General features: G+C 43.0%; 1 protein-coding gene across 7 annotated transcripts in view; it reads right to left on the bottom strand.

Annotated features, from left to right (window-relative positions):
• Positions 1-18,606, bottom strand: part of LOC142573189 (GTPase-activating protein skywalker-like) — a 73,203-nt gene that overhangs the window by 40,762 nt on the left and 13,835 nt on the right. For all 7 annotated transcript variants that reach the window (XM_075682772.1, XM_075682771.1, XM_075682770.1 and 4 more), the window contains 3 exons: positions 13,108-13,440; positions 9,401-9,517; positions 4,310-4,420 (listed from right to left, as the gene is read on the bottom strand). In XM_075682772.1, coding sequence (XP_075538887.1) covers positions 4,310-4,420; positions 9,401-9,517; positions 13,108-13,440 — 561 coding nt within the window. The remainder of the gene's footprint in view (positions 1-4,309; positions 4,421-9,400; positions 9,518-13,107; positions 13,441-18,606) is intronic.

Here is an 18,606-nt window from a genome sequence, read left to right as displayed (position 1 = left end):
TTATGGATTAGGATTATGTTAGCGTTCTTCCAAGATTCCGGTACGCTCAAAGTCATGAGGCATTGCGCATACAGGGTGGCCAGTTTTTCTAGAACAATCTGCCCACCATCCTTCAACAAATCTTCTGTTACCTGATCCTACCCAGCTGCCTTCAACCTATGCATAGCTCCCAAGGCTTTCTTTACTTACAGCGTTACTTGTGGGATTTCAAATTCCACTAGACTATGCTCTCTTCCATTATAGTCGTGGGTGCCACTGGTACCATATAAATCCCTCTAGAACTCCTCAGCCACTTGAACGACCTCATCGATATTAGTAATGATATTGCTGGCTTTGTCTCTTAACGCATACACCTGATTCTTGCCTATTCATAGTTCCTTCTTCACTGCTTTTAGGCTTCCTCCGTTCCTGAGAGCATGTTCAATTCTATCCATATCATACTTCCTTATGTCAGCTGTCTTACGCTTGTTGATTAACTCAACATTCACTTGGCAGGTGCATAAATTTACGTACCACAGACAGGTCAGATACACATAGCTTACAACTTTAGTGAAATCTACTTGACTGATTTACAACAGTGCAAATTGAAAAAAATTTGCACATTATATGGATATCCCAGCTAATTTTAGCCAAGGTTTAAAAATATGCCAAAGGAGAATGCAACCAAACGCATGCTGTGGAGCAACTCGCAGTACCTTTTGTATTCTGCCTAATTCCACAATTAGTAGAGGTGTGTGAATACTGAATAGTAGATTCGAAATGAAGACTAATTAAATCAAGGAGAGAAATCCAAATATCCAAACGAATATTGAATATAAGAAAATTTATTAGGACTAATGCTCACAAATTTTGGCAAGAAAACACTGTGCTGCACATACACGGGAGTCTCCTAGCATTGTATAACAAGTTGTAATGTAGCCAGCTATCAGCAACTTCAGCACATAATAATCAAGATATACAGTATGCTCCACTGTTATTGAAGGGAACTCCGAATAAGTATGCTAATTACTGATTACAGCTCAGTTCTAGAGTATAAAGGCGTGGAAAATATTTTTTATTAAGAGGATGTCTGTTGAATAGAATAAAGTGCTGTTTTCTAAATAATTAGTGATGTTAAGTTGTAATGAATATAAATGAGGTTTTCAGATTAATAGTGGACCTGTGATTAATAGTGGACCTGTGTTATCTTTTATTGTACAGAAAGCTTTCCTTTCCATTTTCTCTCTACAATACAGGAGTGCTTTCCCATATTCACAGCATTTGGATTATCGTAAGGCCAATCTGCGCAACAGACGAAATTGAGGAGCATGCATCACCCGGTTAGATAATCGCTCTGCGCATAGCTATCGTCGGGGCTGTGTAGGTCAACCGTGGTCGCCACTGATGATAAAGAGCAGGTGCTTTTTCACTGTCAGGTTCGGTGTATTTTGCCACCCGTCAGACTCTGAAATCGGGAAAGTTGGGACAAGTTCGCACGATGCTAGGCCTAGGCAGTGTGACCGTGACGAAAATTTGGCACCGGCCAAGGTAGTAATGGGCCACAAGCTGTTGTGGAACGCGTGCCGCTAATACAGTCGTACGAGTGACTCGTCGGTTATTGCCGGAGATCACGCGTACGGGTCAAATTCAGGGCTCTTCAATGAAGCAGCATTAAGTTTGGTGCCGTGTATCAAACACAATCTGTGTGCCTTTTGATGGCTAACTGGCCCATCTTCGCACGTGCTTTCGCACTTTCCAAAACACCCTCTGCTTTTGTTGTCGTTCCTTCTGTCCACATTGCATCATCGATTAAATCGGTTCTGTCAGCCTAAACTAACTTTGTACCAGCAGAAGTGGCCTCCAGCTGGCACTGCGCCGCTCTGCGAGTATCTCCGCATTGGTGCTCGGGAGCGATGTATGGGGGGCGTGTGCAAGGCAGAAGTCCACCACTGCATTAGCTGGGGTGACCCCTGCCGGTTAGGTACGCTCGGTTGTATTTCTGCGTCGAGCACGAGGGGCTCCGTGATGCATGCAACCTGCAGCACTGCAGAGTTCTCCATGCCGAATATACCAAATATTTGATAAATCAAGTAGTAGATATTTGATTCACGATTCAAATTATTCGAATGGTCACTATTTGGTTTGATTAGGTGATGTTGAGTATTTGCTCACCACTAAAGATTGGCCAGTTAACCAACTTAACAAGTACTGACTCCAGGACAAAATATCCCATAGGAAAGTTGTAGCGTCCTAGGAAACACTAATTCAGTGGCTTCTAACTTCCTACTTATTGCAGAATCATTTTATTGTGATAGCAATATATGGAAACTCTAAGTGCGTTTCTGCCGTCGGCGTGGGCGATGCCGTGACGTTTCGTTGAAAGTACAAGGGCGGTAACACTGGCGCCGCATGCCATAAGCTGTATGTGCAAGAGAAAGTGTGTGAGGGGAGCGGACAGTCGCAGCTCAATCTCGCCCCCAAAAGGGACAAATGCAAAGAGGAAGCGCGTCATCTCTTGCGCATGAGGCCCACAACGTTGAGAGGTGCCAAGAGGAGGGGCGGGAGGGGGAGGAGGTGCCGTTCTCTTCGGCTGCAACTGCATATGCAGCGGCTGTGCAATCGCACGGCCGTATCTTGAGAGCAATATTGAAGCAATAGACAGCACAAATGTCATTTCGCTCGCTGCTGCTGTCACATTTCCTCACGCCAGCGTTTTGACAGCGAGTGTCCGCAGTCTGAGTGTGATGTGTTCATGTTTGCTGTGCGCGTTGACACCACCCTTGTTAATTTAGTTAGCAAGCGAATGTTTACAACCTGACACGGCCAATAAAAGTACTATTCTTACTTCGTATGACTGTCTGCTAATTTGCTGCCGCAATCGATGCTTTCCCTTTTGGGCAAAACTGCATCTTTTATTTCTGTGCCCTAAAGAAAGCCTGTGAAATATGAAAAATGAAAGCGTGTAACGTGCCTGCTCGCATGCTGCATTTGCAGTGCCCTCAAGCATACTCCGTTTGAACACTGAGCCTGGTGTGGTGCTTTACTTGGCCACGTCCATGGCCAAAAATGAAGTGATGCATGTGGTCTAAGAGGAAGTTTTATGGGAAATGATTCAGAATTTAGGTACTTAACATGGCCTTGCATGCATTTTAATCTGTTGCTGCACCTGAGAATATATTTAAGCATACAACACTTCCATGAATATGAAGGCATCAGAGACTGTGCACACCTGGGGGTTATTCTGCAAAAGTCCACCTAGTGAACTGTCCATTCCGGCTGCTGCTGATTGGATGCAGCTGTTCGAGCGAGGAGGAGACGAGCAGCCCCAGCCAATCAGCAGCGGCCGAAGTGGACAGTCCACTAGGTGGACTCCTACAGAATACCTCCCCTGGTGTTTACTACAGGTGATCTCATCTCCCATTGTGGAACTGCAAAAGCTCAGGCCCCACTAGGCCAAGAACTTTAAGGCAAGAACTATGTTGACTTGACAGCTAGTGCATGTACATAATGTACTATGTATAAAAAGTGACACACACTGAGAACAATTTCAGGTTATTTTTTTAACAGACTATGGGAACTTACACACTAATCATGGGAATTTAGCTACCACAATCACTGGAGTAACATTATGGAGCTGATTCACTCCTTATTCTATAAAATCACAGGCTACACAACATTCAGTTAAGAACCACACTAATTACCATTCGATGGTATATTTTGTTTGTTTTTTAACATTAAAAATAATGAACAGTACCTCCTTTGTTGTCTCATGGTTGATTACAAATTTTTTCTGCTTATACATGACAATACAATAGGTGGCGTCGAAAACCCAAAATTTATGACCATGTTTCGAACTCCCAAAATCTTTCCCACCACATGCAACCAGAAAAAACAGAGCCTTCAAGGCCTGCATCTGTTTATCTAGAGGGCGCCACCACAGGGGTGTGCATATGGAAACCACGTAATTGTTGCTTTATTGACACCTTTTTTTTTGTGTTGTGATCTGTGCCCGAAGCTGATACACACTTTCCAGTTTAAATTGAGTTAATTCATTATTTTATCGCACTACCTTAAATCACTGTATGCTATAATTCGATTCCGATTTATGTTCTTTTGAACAGAGACGGTCCCCGAGGGATTTCGCAACTCTGTAGCCCCCCAGTCTATTACTGGCCAGAAGCATACTTTTTGTACTTTTCTGCACAACTGATTTTGAATAAACACAAACACTTTTGAGCAAACCTCACCTAAAGCACCGTATTTTTAATCACATGGATGTTGTGACCTTGGCAGTGAAATCTCCCCTCAGCAGTGCACAGGACATACATACCAGGTGGTAGAGGGGCAGCCCACGGAATATCCAGAGCTCCCAGGTGTGGAAGATTTTCTCCAGGTCCTCCTCCTGTTCAACTTTGCGCCGAAGCCGCGAATAGGTCTTTTTCTGCTCAGGCGGGAATGTAGAAAAAAGAAAAAAAGAAAATATAAATACCCAACCCTGGTTGCTATCTCAGAATGCATTTATCAAGCTCTGGGAGGTGGTTATTTGTGGCACTATGTTGCAAAACATGTTATGGGTGGCGCTCCCCTTACCATCATGCCTTAGCTATGCAGGCAAGGCATGGTGGTAAGAGGAGCACCACCATACGCAGATGTGTGCCTTGGACTAGAAGCACAGCATCTGAACGACAGCGTCTCAACAGGTTAGCTGCCATGAGGAAAGAAAGCGAGAACACTCCCCTTGCCACCGCGCAGCACAGCACGCTACCACTGGCACTACCGTGTTGCGCTTACCGCTGGGTGATTCCACGAGAGATCAACACGGGTCATAGATTTCATTGAATATTTTATATTTTATGTGCATATCACTCGGTAGCACTAAAGTGAGCGTGGCTTCTTTGCCAAATGAATATTTTAGGAGGAAAAGATAACGAGATTCCTGAGTGTGGAGGTGCCCGCTTGTTGCACAAGGCATTTTCACAAATTCACAACGATGTGAAATACAACATGTTACAGCTACAAAGAACACATTCTTGTGTGTAAAACAGATGTAAAGAAGGTTCAGCCAGCACCGTTTCAGGCTTCCGTGCAAAACGGAAGTGTTTTGGAAAAATTCCTTAATTTGCTACAATCTTCAAAAGTTGCTATATTTACGATTTTTTATCAACTAAACCAATACATGTAGCCTCTTGAAATTTGCTGGACTGCTAGACCTTAACCCATTCAACAATTGTGGTGAATACTCTTGCTGTATCACAAATTACCATTTCTACAATTCTCCTCAGATTTGAAGTTTTGACGAAAATGAACGCCATTAAAAAATCAAGACAAAAAAAACCCATCGTAAATTTTTCTCAATATCTCGTAAACAACTGTTCACAGGCACGTGAATAAGAATATTAAAAAACATGTAGCATTATTTTTTTTGTAATCACAATACAGATGGTAGAATTGAGAGCTTTGCCAGAATGCAGCAAGGTGCTAAGAAAAAGGGACACCGGGGTAAAAAGAGCGTGCATAAGGCTCTGACTTGCCTAAACTTGACTGTTATTGCGACGTAAAGCCAGTGTTGACCTTATAATTAATACTTCTGCATAAAAGTGCGTTTAGCACACTACTCATTCCCTTGAATGGGAATAAAAAAGCATCAACATAGGCATTAGGTGGCTCATTTTATTTAACAGCAAGTGCGTGTGCCTTGCAGCGTAGATAATTTGTGCCTTCTGTTAATGTAGGTTTGTGTTTCTTTGTGTGCTACAGAATTAATGGTTAACTCTTTATGAATGTACACAAGTAACAGAATGTACGGGAGGTAAATGCCTTTAAAAATGTCGTACTGGTCATTACATGAGCGTCATTATACAACCTAAGAGGCGGTGGTGGGAGTGGCAATGGTGTTGGTTAAGGCAGGGTTAGCTGGCAGATAGTTCCAGCGATTGCTTATTTTATCGCTTCTGAATAAAAAGAAAAATGGAACTGTTAGAATACTAAACAATCAAAAGTTCACAGTCCCTAAGGATCACCACTTCTTGGAAAGTTCACAGTTTCTTAGAAAAGCTGGAAAGAAGCACGAGACTTCCTCTTTCAGATACTTGGCTCTTTTGCGAAACATTACCTGTTCCGCGCACTCTTGAGGAAATTGCCTTCTGTGCAAAGCCTCAAGTAGAGCATTTATTTTTTCATTGAAGTATTCACAGGACCAGATGAACTCTCGGCCAAACTTGCTGGTATACAATGTATGGGATAGTTGTTGAAGCACCACCAGTGACGAATGCTAAATGATGATAGCGTGCTGAGAACACGTCCTAAGTTAACAAAGCGCTGCAGTAGTGGCAGCTCTTTCCACATTTTTCTATAGGACCAACTGATCTAGAGGGCCAGATCATGCAGTTCTAATGGAGCGAATCTAATACGCAGTGGCACAGTTGCTTGCCTGTTGACTTACTGACACGTCAGTGTACACTTGTTGATGATCCGCATATGCCGCGTGGAGGCAGAGAGAGGGCACAATGAACTTCGAGCATAGCCGATGTATACGCACAGAAAGGCTTGATCCTTTTCCAACTACCTGCAGCAGTGCGAGACACTAATACAACGCGATCGAAATTGGTGGTGTCAGGCTCACTTAACCAAATGTGCCAAGACCGTATGAGTGTGGTTCTGTGAGTATGGTTCACTGGTTCTTTTTGAGGCGGCGAAAGTTCTCTACTTCGTCCACATCTGCATAGAGCAGTTTTACGTTTTTGAGCGTTGTGGTCATCTGCGCCACAATTTCAGAGGCTGACCTATAATGACTGTAGTGCTGTCTGCTCCGAGATTGTACAGCGAGGCTTGGTGCTTTGCTAAGCCACTAACACCATCGCAAGTGTTTTTGCCATGTCCTGTGGCCAAAAAAAGCCACTTTGTTGACGCGTGCTCCTTCTGTAACAGCTGGTAAAGCTGATACTTGTTTTTGAAATGGCTACTGGCGCCGTCAGACACGTATGTAACATGTTTGTCAAAGTGAAGTTCTTCCTTCATGCACTCATAGATTTTTTCTGATGCAAAGAAAGTGTGTGCAGCATCATGGCATACGTCATCGCTGATGACAGCAAAACATTGAATGGATCCTCTACTCGTGACGACACACGTAAATAGCGAGACCTGCTTTTTTCTGGCAATGGTATGATTGTACGTCGTTAGGTAAAACAGCTGTCCAATTCTCTGCAAAGTCAAAGGCACGGGATCCGTGCTGTTGATTCCGTTTGGCGTCGTGTATTGCTGATGCTTGAATGCCCCTTATATAATCATGGATGATCCACTTGACAAGCCATACACCAAGCTCCTGGAGAAAGGTAGTGACAGGTAGAGACAGAAAGGTAGAGACAGCCTGCGCTGTCTTTTTGACGAGGTCGCCATTTTCCCACACCGCATTGTTTACCTCAGTTTCTTCAGGGATTCCCAAAGTTGTAGTAGTTAAAGCATCCTCATTTGCACAATAATCACAATCGCCCAGGAAACAATCGGTCGTGGGCGAGGTGCAAAGACACAGTTCTTTGAGGTGGGTAATTGTGTAGGCACCTTCAGTGAACTCTGCTAGCGCGGAAACACACTGTGTGGCGTTGGCGCAATACATGCAAAGGTACACTTCTTGTTGTGGAGCAACAAGCCGGAGACAACAATTTCGGCCGGAGAGAATAAAACTTTGAGAGCCCAATAGATGTATCCGGATTGGCTTCCTTAAAGAGACGATATGTCTCCCGTACCGAGCGGGTCATGAACCTCTTGGCAGCATACTGTTTGTTTCTATCAATCGAAACAGGTACTACATACGTTTTGTTGGGACTCTGCCGAGAACATCCATGCTCATCTTTGGTATAGTATTCCACAGCGGTCTGGACGTTTGTTGGGTTCAATCGTCAGGCACGTCTGGTGCTGACCATATTCCACGTTTCAAGCGCAACGTCGGGATTTGTATGTCATGTAGGCTGACAAATTTGAAATGAGAGCTTGAACTTTTCGGCACTCCAGTTGGCTTGACAGCAGAGTCAACAAGCGCATTCGCTCTTGATACGAAGACCACGTGTCATAGGCTTCTATAAACTTAGTGAACCATTCGGTGCACATGCTACATTTGATACCTGAGGGGTCCAAATGGCGCTTGCACTATACGAAGGGAGATTTGAACCTTGCAGTGCCACCAAGTTGAATTTGCTTTAGCACCGGGCGAGAGTTCCTTAGTCGCGAATCCGACTTCTGCTGATGAACATGAGGCAAAGCTTCAAGTGGATGTAGGCACTCCTTTCTACGTCCCAGTTCGTCTCCTTCCAGTAAGAATTCATCGCCTCCCGTGAATTCACTTCCCATTCTTCTACACTCTACCAACTCGATCAAAAGAGACGATTTTTACAGCAGCCGCATCTGAAAGCATGAACTAAATATGGGCGCCAATGATGGCCGAGGAGAGGCATGACTCCACGAACTTATGTCGGAAATTCAGACATATTAGAAGGATGTGGTTGAAATAATATTTCTAGTTCACCAAAACTGCCTTTACTTCACAATTACGGTCAAGTTTAGGCAAGTAAGAGCCTTATGCGTGCTCTTTTTACCCCGATGTTCTTTTTCATAGCACCTTGCTGCATTCTGGCAAAGCTCTCATTTCTGCCACCTGTATTATGATTACAAACAAAATATTGCAACATGTTCTTTAATATTCTTTTTCATTTGCCTGTGAACAGTTTTTTACGAGATTTTGAGAAAAAATGACGATGTTTTTTTTATTTAGATTTTTTAATGGCGTTCATTTTTGTCAAAACTTCAAATTTGGCAAGAGTATTCACCACAATTGTTGAATGGGTTAAGGTCTAGCAGTCCAGCAAATTTCAAAAGGCTACATGAATTGGTTTAGTTGATAAAAAATCGTAAATATAGCAACTTTTGAAGATTGTAGCAAATTAAGGAATTTTTCCAAAACACTTCCGTTTTGCACGGAAGCCTGAAACGGTGCTGGCTGAACCTTCTTTACATCTATGTTTTACACACAAGAATGTATTCTTTGTAGCTGTAACATGTTGTATTTCACATCGTTGTGAATTTGTGAAAATGCTTTGTGCAATAAACGGGCACCTCCACACTTACGAATCTCGTTATTTTTTTCCTTCTAAAATATTCATTTGGCAAAGAAGCCACGCTCACTTGAATGCCACCGAGTGATATGCGCATAAAATATAAAATATTCAATGAAATCTAATATATGAAATTTTTGACCCGTGTTGATCTGTCGTGGAATCACCCCCGCTGTGTTACAGCGCTACCTTCAGAATCGGTTCACTAAAACAGTCACAAAAAGTTCAGGTTAGCTCCCAAAGAATGCGAGACATGTGAAATGTTTGCTTTATTAAAAAAAAACACTGGGGTATCGCATTGCACAAGGGCCACTCACTGCGAGGCGCCTGGTCAGCTGCATGAGTGTGTAGGCTGACGTGTCGTGCATCAGTCGGGTCTGGCTCAGGTGACGTACCGTTGTATTTTCAATCAAGGCACATACACACTCGTACACCTGCGTTGAGAGAGAATGCATCGCTGCATCGGCTCAAATAATAGAGAGAGAGGTAGGAGCCGCCCATAGAATTAAAGAAAAATGTACAGATATACAGTGTGGTCCACTTTTATAGGGAATGCGCCAAAGTGCGGCTCTGAATTTGCTGGCACCCTGGCAGCAAGCTCCAGCTGAAGCTGTGTTCGTGCTTTGCATCAGAACGAGGAAAGCTGCCGGTGACATCCGCTACACGTCGCTTGCTGCAAAGCCTGGCAATTGTACACTTGACAGAATGAAATAAACTAGGCCAGAACTTACCATGGGTAACTCTCCGAGTATGTGATGGCTAACACAGTTAGATTGCGATGATTTTAGCGTCTCGACAGCTACCTGTACATGCATCATGAGCGACCAGGCACACCCATTTGTCAAAGTGATGTTTTCATACCTCTTATCTCTTGCAAGCTTGCGACTTCAAGCACATGGTGACACACTAGCAGACGTTCCAACATACTTATAGTTGGGTGCAACTTTAGAAAAAAGGGGAGGCCTTGCCCAGATGACCAAAATGCGACAGCCGATTCCTTCTGCGACTAAGATAGTCCTGCTCAAGAGAGCATGCTTCTAAAATGCATAATTCTTGGTATAAAGACTTTTGTATTTTGATGACTGGTTTGTTAGAACTCTCATGATGGGAATGCTACGGTACATGCCGGATCGCAAATGAAAAATAATCCCGTGCCTTCCACAATGCTTCACGTTGTCTGCGTTTTAGTTTCATTGCAAGGGGCAAAATAAGAAATAGCAGCTCTGCATAGCTTTTGCGCTGGTTTACATGTATACAGAACATTTAATACTAGTTTTCCGAGCTCAAAATTAATCAGTTGCTATTTAGCACGTACTTAAAAAAACAATGCATTCATCGAAACTATTGCAATTTTGGGGCGAGAAGACAATTGAGGGAAGAAACATACAAAAATGCTTCATTCATCGTTTTAAATAAGTACTCTTGTCTTTAAATAGCATAAGAGTTATATTTTCGGTTTTGGATTTTCACAAACTTATTTTCAAGAATGTGATAGGCTTTTTTTTTCCTTCTCACATTGTTTTTTTTGCAAGCCTGCCGCCTCGCCAGTTCGCGTAGCGCAGCGTCAGCAATGCTCGCTGCAATCTTTCGTCGCTGTATCACAGCGCAGAATAATTGCACGTGGCACAAATGATGCATCGTAAGCTTGCAATAATACTTCCGGCATGACAGACCATTGCAAACAGTTTGGGAATTCACTCTGACGAGAGGCAGACGCACACGACTGACGCGATAAGGCCCAGTTCGAAGCGTGGGCGGTCATCTTCTCCATTGGCGGAGCCACTGGCCGTCCGGCTCATAACATCAGTCTAGAGTGCATGCCCATTGGTGGAGGCTCGTGTGCATCCACCTTGGAGGAGTAAACACCCATTTTTTCTAAAGTTGTACCCGACTATAGAGTTTTCTGTTAGAACTAACAGTGGCCAAAGTCCGCCTATAATGCTATAAAGAAATTTGTGACTGACGGTGGCATCGAACCTCTGTCTTCCGAGCACAGCAGCCCTATGCTCTAATCACTGTGCCATGATTGTGGGCATACTTCTCTCGGGCCAAAGTAGCTCTTTGAAAGAGCTGGCTTCTGAATCATGCGCCAGTTTGCTGAATTCTTCGCTTTTCAGTCTTTCATCCTTCGTTTTGACCCCTGTGTTCGACACGCGTTTTAGCTTTGACATGTTGTGTTAGACTGCACTGCATCAGCCCACATTTTTCCTCAGAAGAATGTGATACCTCTAAAGTGTGCAACGTCTGCCTATCACATTAATAGAGAGTTTTAGTGTGTCGGGTATTCCGGTAAACACAAGTGGACTGGGCGTTTCACTAGATGAGCGGAGGCGCAAGCATAAATGACCTGCACGGTGCAGCAACCTCGTGATGTAGAATTTAACCAAACACAGCTAATATTGCAGTAACAAAGTGAATTTTACTATGTTACTGGTGTAAATTTTCGGCAGCAACATGATTACACTGCTGCTGAAAATTTACAACAGCAGGAAACTGCAATTTTAGCTCTGTGTTACTCTGCCTGAGCTCTGCACCACCAGGCGGCTGCACCGCCCGGATGATCGCCGGTGGATCGCTTTCTAACCTTTCCTTACATTCAAGATTGTAATTGCATGCCTGAGTTAGATGAATGGGCAATATTGTACAGGCACAAGAATGAAGATACACGTCTTGTGGTCGAGGCATGGCATGTCAATAATGGCAAAAGTGCATGTGTGAGCCAGCCTTCGATTACCTTACATAAGGAAGAGATCAAATGCCTTAACAGTTACATACCTATCACATAGACTGGCACGTGTACCAGTGTTGCTACCTTTCCGGAGCATGCACAGATGAGTTTTGTGTCTTCTTTTTTTTTCGCCTCAGTGCTTCCTTCAGTCGATAGTTAGCATTCGTGTTGTCCACTTCGCTTCTCTTGTGTCAGTGTCTGCACGACTTACCCCTTCTTTGCATTACGAATCCTTACCAACTAGCTCAGCGTTCTGTCGTTCTAAGCAGAATAACTGCTTGAAGCAGGTATTAGAGACAGAACAAAACTTAGCACATGGGGGTGGTGTGCTCAAGTATGACCAACATTCCTTTGAACAGAGAAGCTGCATGTGTTTATCTAGTTAATGAGTACTGCTGATCTCCTTACAAGTGGACCACAACCCTGCAATGCAGGTGTCTGTTTTCCATTGCTGGTGAGTACAGTGAAACCTTGTTACTATAAAGATCACATTAATGAACTTCTCAGAAATTCTCTGCTCACTGCTTATGGTTTAAACGTAAAAATATTTCAATACTGTGAACATTACAATGCCAAACTTTTTAAAACAATGATCATTATTCAGTTTCTCAGTCACATGATACCTTAGTACTACGAATTATTATTCCGCTCGGGATTTTTAGATTCCTGCATATCCTTTAGGGCAGCTGGAGCAGTAGGCTAGCAAATGACAAGGCACAGAAAGCGGATGCCGCAGTGCATGGATTCAGAAAACCTGAGACAGTGCTGGAAGAAAAACACGCGGGAAGGGACTGTTCTTTTCCCTATTGTGGAGGAGATGACGCATCAGGTTTTGCGAGAGCAAAACAAAGGCACGGCTCTTTTTTTTGTGTTTTTTTCTGCAGCTGTGCTAGCTGTGCACGTGGAGAAATGTAACCTCAGTGCTCACGGGGATGCCCCACTGTCGCATGTTCTGCACGGTGTTGTTTACACGCGCTTTGAGAGGTGATATGGAGCTTGCTCTTTGTCGGTGGTTTTCTTGGCATCAGTGTCTCTTTTGCGTGCATCACTCTTACTATACAGTGCTTCGGTGGTGGGTCGCGGCGGAATCTAGGCAAAATAGCAATTGCGCAAGCCGAGAGCCAAAAGCAACGTTTCTGTGGATAGCTCATACGGTAACAACTGATGAACCGATGGGTTTATGGGCAGAATGATGAATTTTCGGGCTTTCACTATAACAACCTTTCAGAATAATCAACAATCCACCAGAGTCCCCTGAAGTTCGTTATATCGATTTCACTGTATCGACACACACACCTCTTCCTCGGACAGGTAGTGAAGGAGCAGCGACGCGACAGGGTGCAGCAGTGGACAGTAGGTGATGTACGGGTGGCTGATGGACACGACGTAGAGAACCCGCTCAGCATGCTTTTGCCCCTCGGCTGACAGCAGGTAGTCTTCGCAGAAGATGGGATCCGCAAATGCGGGCAGGTTCATAGGCCACACGCCCCACAGGCAGCTCTTCAAAGTGTTCTGGTAGAAGTCAGGTTCCAGGTAACCCTTGGAGTAGTGCTGGCACAGCTTGAGCCACAGGTCACCTCGGTTCGGTTGGTCCAGGGTCCAGTGCTGTGTCCGCACCAAAATTTTGGCCTGTATGCAGGGAATAAACCAGTGTTTGAAATCTTCACATGGGTTTTGGTGGTACCTTTGACAAGTGGAAACTAAAGATAAGCCGGGGTTGATACCAGAGGGCCTGAGAAAATGACCGTTCATTAGGTTACGTGGAGACATGGTTACCTGCACAAACTGAGAGGGCCACCATTATGTTCTTCTCATTACATCCTGTATTTAACTTTATGGAGTTGTGCAACCAACAAATCCTCTATTAATGCTTCATGAAAGGGTACATCACATTTACTAGTGATATTCTAGACACCTGAATTACGACAATGCTAAACGAAAGTTTGATTACACAGATACTTGTAAACTAAACAAGCGTGGGACAATCAGCATCATGCTCGCGCATACTGCCAGGCCAAATGAGGACCACGTACATCACAGTTGGGGACACGAACTGCACTGACCGAGTCATGTGTGCCTGTCTATTATGGAAGCGACAGTGGTGCCCTCACCCATACAGTGGTGTGGTTACTTGTCATTAAGTGCAAATAGTTGAAACTACTGTAGAATAAACAAGCAACAAAAAAATAGATGCTGAGCTTTCCGCAGCACTAACCTTGCTAATATAATCTGATTTACTGGGAGCATGTTTTTATGAAAGTGCAGCCATGCTTAAGACCAAGCATAAGATATCTAGATGCATGGCACTTCTGTTACTTACAGACCCTTCATAAGCATTATGGACTGAACGAGAAGTTGTTATTTTTACTGTTATTAATTCGAAAAATCTCTACGCTTGCCAAAGATACGATTCTACAATGAGTAGGTATAACTACTGCAGGGTAACACACAATAGCTATTAATTCTACGATCACCAGTTTGTCTCTTGCTTCGCTTCCAATTATATCTTCACTTCACGAATTAAATGCCTGAAATGTGCTTCTTCCTAATAATTTCTCTGTACTCAGGCCATATGCATCCTATCCTATTTATGTGGCAACAATCAGAAATTAAAAGGGCCTTGTTATGACTCGCAGGGAGCGGTCAATTAAATTCTGGGTTTCGTGTGCCAAAACCATGATCTGATTATGAGGCATGCCTTAGTGGGCAACTTCATATTATTTCTGGATACCTGGTGTTCTTCAACATAGGGCTAAAACTAAACACACGAGCTTGCTTGCAATTTGTCCCCATCAGAATGTGGCTGCCATGGCTGGGATCGAACCCGCGACCTCGAACTCAATGGCACAACGCCACTAAGCTACCGCGGTGGGTACACTGGGGGCAGTGACATCGCACGGGGGTAAAGACAAGGAAGCGTTGCAGTGCAAACAAGAACACACTAGGTTTTTGCTAAAAGCAACTCAGTTAAAACTAGTCATTAATAGCAGGCATTAGATACTAATGGCAAAAAGAATCGTTAAACTGATGAGCTCGTCTGCTCACTTTACTGTGCTAGTTCACCAGCTTTCACCAGGAAGACAAAGAGCTGGTCCGCTGTGCCTGACCAATGATGCGTATGAGTCACTTGAACATGGGATGGTCCAAGATAGTTCACCCCTGCACACATTTGATTCACGCTAGTACTGCTGTGCAACTTGTTGAATCACCCAAAGCTGGAGGTGCGGGTGTTCTATCACAGAACATAACCACCTGACGGAGTGCTTTCCTAGCCGGCGGGGCTGCAGTGGTGTTAGTAAAGCACAGGTGGTCTGTGACCTGTGGCACCTTTGAAAACTATCCCACCAGCTACGTATACACCAACCCAGCAGAAAGTCTTTCACTGAGTTAAACACTCCTTTTTATTGCTCACCTTGCACAGGTGCTCGTGCTTGTTTCTGAAAATTATACAGTTGAAGCTCGATATAACAAACATAATGATGACAAACTATGGGATACCGTGAAGTATATAAAAAAAGATGTATTGCCAATATCAATGTAACAAACATATACTAATAACAAATTTCGGATATAATGAAGGTATTGTGTCAAACGGAACTACATTAAAACCTCATTATAGTTAAGTTATTAAAGGGGAAGCTGAAATTACTTATCCATTATTATATCCATTACGTCATCATGTCCATTATTGCAATATATGCCCAATAAAGTGCACAACTTTAAATATGCATAGATTGAAGATGACCTTGCGGCCTGTGCAACGGCTACGTGGCCATGTATGCAATGAAATTTTAATCACACAGCAAAAGAATCTTTGGTGTGTGCAACACCCTACTTCTTAGAACCTGACTTGAGCATATGTTATCTCTCATTGAGAATGCTTATTGTCTGCCCGCCCTAGCAAGATTTTTAGACAATAAACTTAGCTCACAAGTTTTTATTATGACATTTACCCAATTCTAACATGTGCATTTTCTTTTTAATCAACAAAAATTGGGCCAAAAATTGTCTGCACGGTGCTTGTGGACGGGAAACCGAAACTGCCTTCGCAATGTTTGTCTGATTTGCCACATAACACAAATGTGTTGCGGCAAAGCAATATTTAAAACCCAAGTGGCATAGCTGATGTTAGGAAACCGATTGCCATTATGCTATGATTTTCCTTACTAATTAGTGTGCACATTAGATTTATAGTTTGGTTCAAAGCTTTAATGTCATTTCTACATTAGTTCACTACTTTGTACATATGGAAAGAGGCTGTGCGTTTGATTCTATGGCATGTTAGAAACGGGTAAATACTGCAAAATGAATCAGTGGTTTGTTTTGGAGTTTTCCTTGCATCTTGTTTAATTCCACCCGGCGGATAATTCGATCTATTTTGTTGGTCCCATCAGAGCTGAATGAAAAAAAAAAATTAAATTATGGGGTTTTACGTGCCAAAACCACAATCTGATTATGAGGCACGCCGTAGTGGGGGACTCTGGAAATTTGGACCACCTGGGGTTCTTTAATGTGCGCCTAAATCTAAGTACATGCGGTGTTTTCGCATTTCACCCCCATCAAAATGTGGCTGCCATGGCCTGCGATTCGATCCTGTGACCTCATGCATAGCAGCCCAGCATCAGAGCTGAATTAACAGAAGTCTACTGTATTCGGCCTGCAAAGGTAGTTTCCAGTTTTTTCAGTTTTGGAGGCAAATGTAGTTCGTAATGTCTATTGAAAAAAAAAAGTGTAGCTTGTTAAAAAGAGGTTTCAAATACACGGATCTCAATGGCGACTTCAAGGGATATTTCACTTACTTCGTTATATCCTGTTTTATTATAACCAGGCTTGACCGTATACTACAACAAGGTTCCACTGCACACAGAAATGTTAGACTAAGCCACTGCTTCATTTGCACTGAAATTTGACGCAGAGGTGGCATTTCATGGTGCATGCAATTAAATAAACCACATTTTGGTACACTGCCCGTTTCATTCAGAATACTCGGAAGTATGCACAGTCTGCAGTGAAAGCAGGCAAAAAGTGTAAATTTTGCTGACAGACCACTGGCACCATCTGCCAATATGGCAAGGCTGAAAGATGGCAAATGTGATGTTCTGTCAGTACAGTAAGCAACATTTGCATTAGGTGCATCAAAGTGGAAAAAAGTCTGTGTGTGTGGGTATGTATATGTATATATTGACTATTATACTGTATATATATTAGACTATATATAGAATATATAATATTGAATGTATATATTCATAGCGAGGGTCTCGAACCTGGCAGCCTTGATGTCATATGTAACATGAAAGGGTTTATCAGCCATGTGCCTGCAAAAAAGGATGTTCCCCATCCGCCCACCATGGCTCTGAGTGGCACTGGCTAACGCTCCTAGGGTGACATCTAGTAAACATAAATGCCCAAGTTAGTGGACAGATTGATAGGCATTGCCGTAGCACAAGTGGTAGTGCAACGCCATGCGTAATGCGGACACTGTGGGTTCGGCTCCTACTGGCAACAAGTTATCTTTTTGTCCACTTTAATTTACCTTTTCTTCATTATTTTCTACATTTCCATTTCAACTACAGCTAGTTTCTCCTATGGTTTCCTAGGCTCAATTTTCTGTTGGCTATATGTGGTCATGATTCTATACATATATACATACATATATATGTATAGAATTCGCGGAACTGTCAAAACTGATCAACAAAGTGAAAATAAGGGGTATTTGAAACTATAATGCGAGAAAGACTGAAGAAGATGTAAAAAATGGACGCAGCCTGAAATCAGTGAGAAGGAAACTTGGCATAGGACAAACAAAGATGTATGCACTGAAAGTTAAGCAGGTTAATATCATCAGCAATCTTGAAGGTATAGTAAAAACAGCGGAAAAATTCTATACTGACCTGTACAATACCCAGAAGGGCCATAATACCTCCATTCGAAGCAGTAATCAACAGGCTGCAGAGATTTCTTCTATAACAACCGATGAAGTTAGAAGGGCCTTGCAAGGCATGGAATGGGGAAAATCAGTAAGAGAAGATGGAACAACAGTAGACTTAATGAAAGATGGAGGAGACATAATGGTTGGAAAACTGGTGGCTCTGTATACGAAGTGTCTATCGACTGCGAGGGTCCCAGAAAACTGGAAGAATGCAAATGTTATACTAATCCACAAAAAGGGAGACATTAAAGAATTGAAAAATTATAGGCACATTAGCTTACTCCCTGTATTATATAAAATATTCACCAAGATAATTTGCAATAGAATAAGGGCAACACTGGACTTTAGCCGACCAAGGGAACAGGCTGGCTTCAGGAAGGGATATTCTACAATAGATCACATCCATGCCATTAATCAGGTAATTGAGAAATCTGCAGAGTACAATAAGCCTTTCTATATGGCTTTCATAGATTACTAAAAGGCATTTGATTCAGTAGAGATACCAGCAGTCATAGAGGCATTACATAATCAAGGAGTACAGACTGCTTACATAAATACCTTGGAAAATGTATACAGAGATTCCACAGCCACCTTAATTCTACATAAGAAAAGTAGGAAGATACCTATAAGGAAAGAGGTCAGACAAGGAGACACCATCTCTTTAATGCTATTCGCTGCGTGCTTGGAAGAAGTATTCAAGCTATTAAACTGGGAAGGCTTTGGAGCGAGGATAGACGACAAATATCTCAGCAACCTTCGATTTGCCGATGACATTGTTCTATTCAGCAACACTGCAGACGAGTTGCAACAAATGATAGAGGACCTTAACAGATAGAGCGTGTGGGGTTGCGTGACTCTCACGCCTC

Source organism: Dermacentor variabilis, chromosome 2 (genome assembly GCF_050947875.1).
Source record: "Dermacentor variabilis isolate Ectoservices chromosome 2, ASM5094787v1, whole genome shotgun sequence".
In the NCBI taxonomy this organism is placed as follows: Eukaryota; Metazoa; Arthropoda; class Arachnida; order Ixodida; family Ixodidae; genus Dermacentor; species Dermacentor variabilis.
The sequence above is the reverse complement of the archived record's forward strand: the minus strand, read 5'-3'. Positions and strand labels throughout refer to the sequence as shown.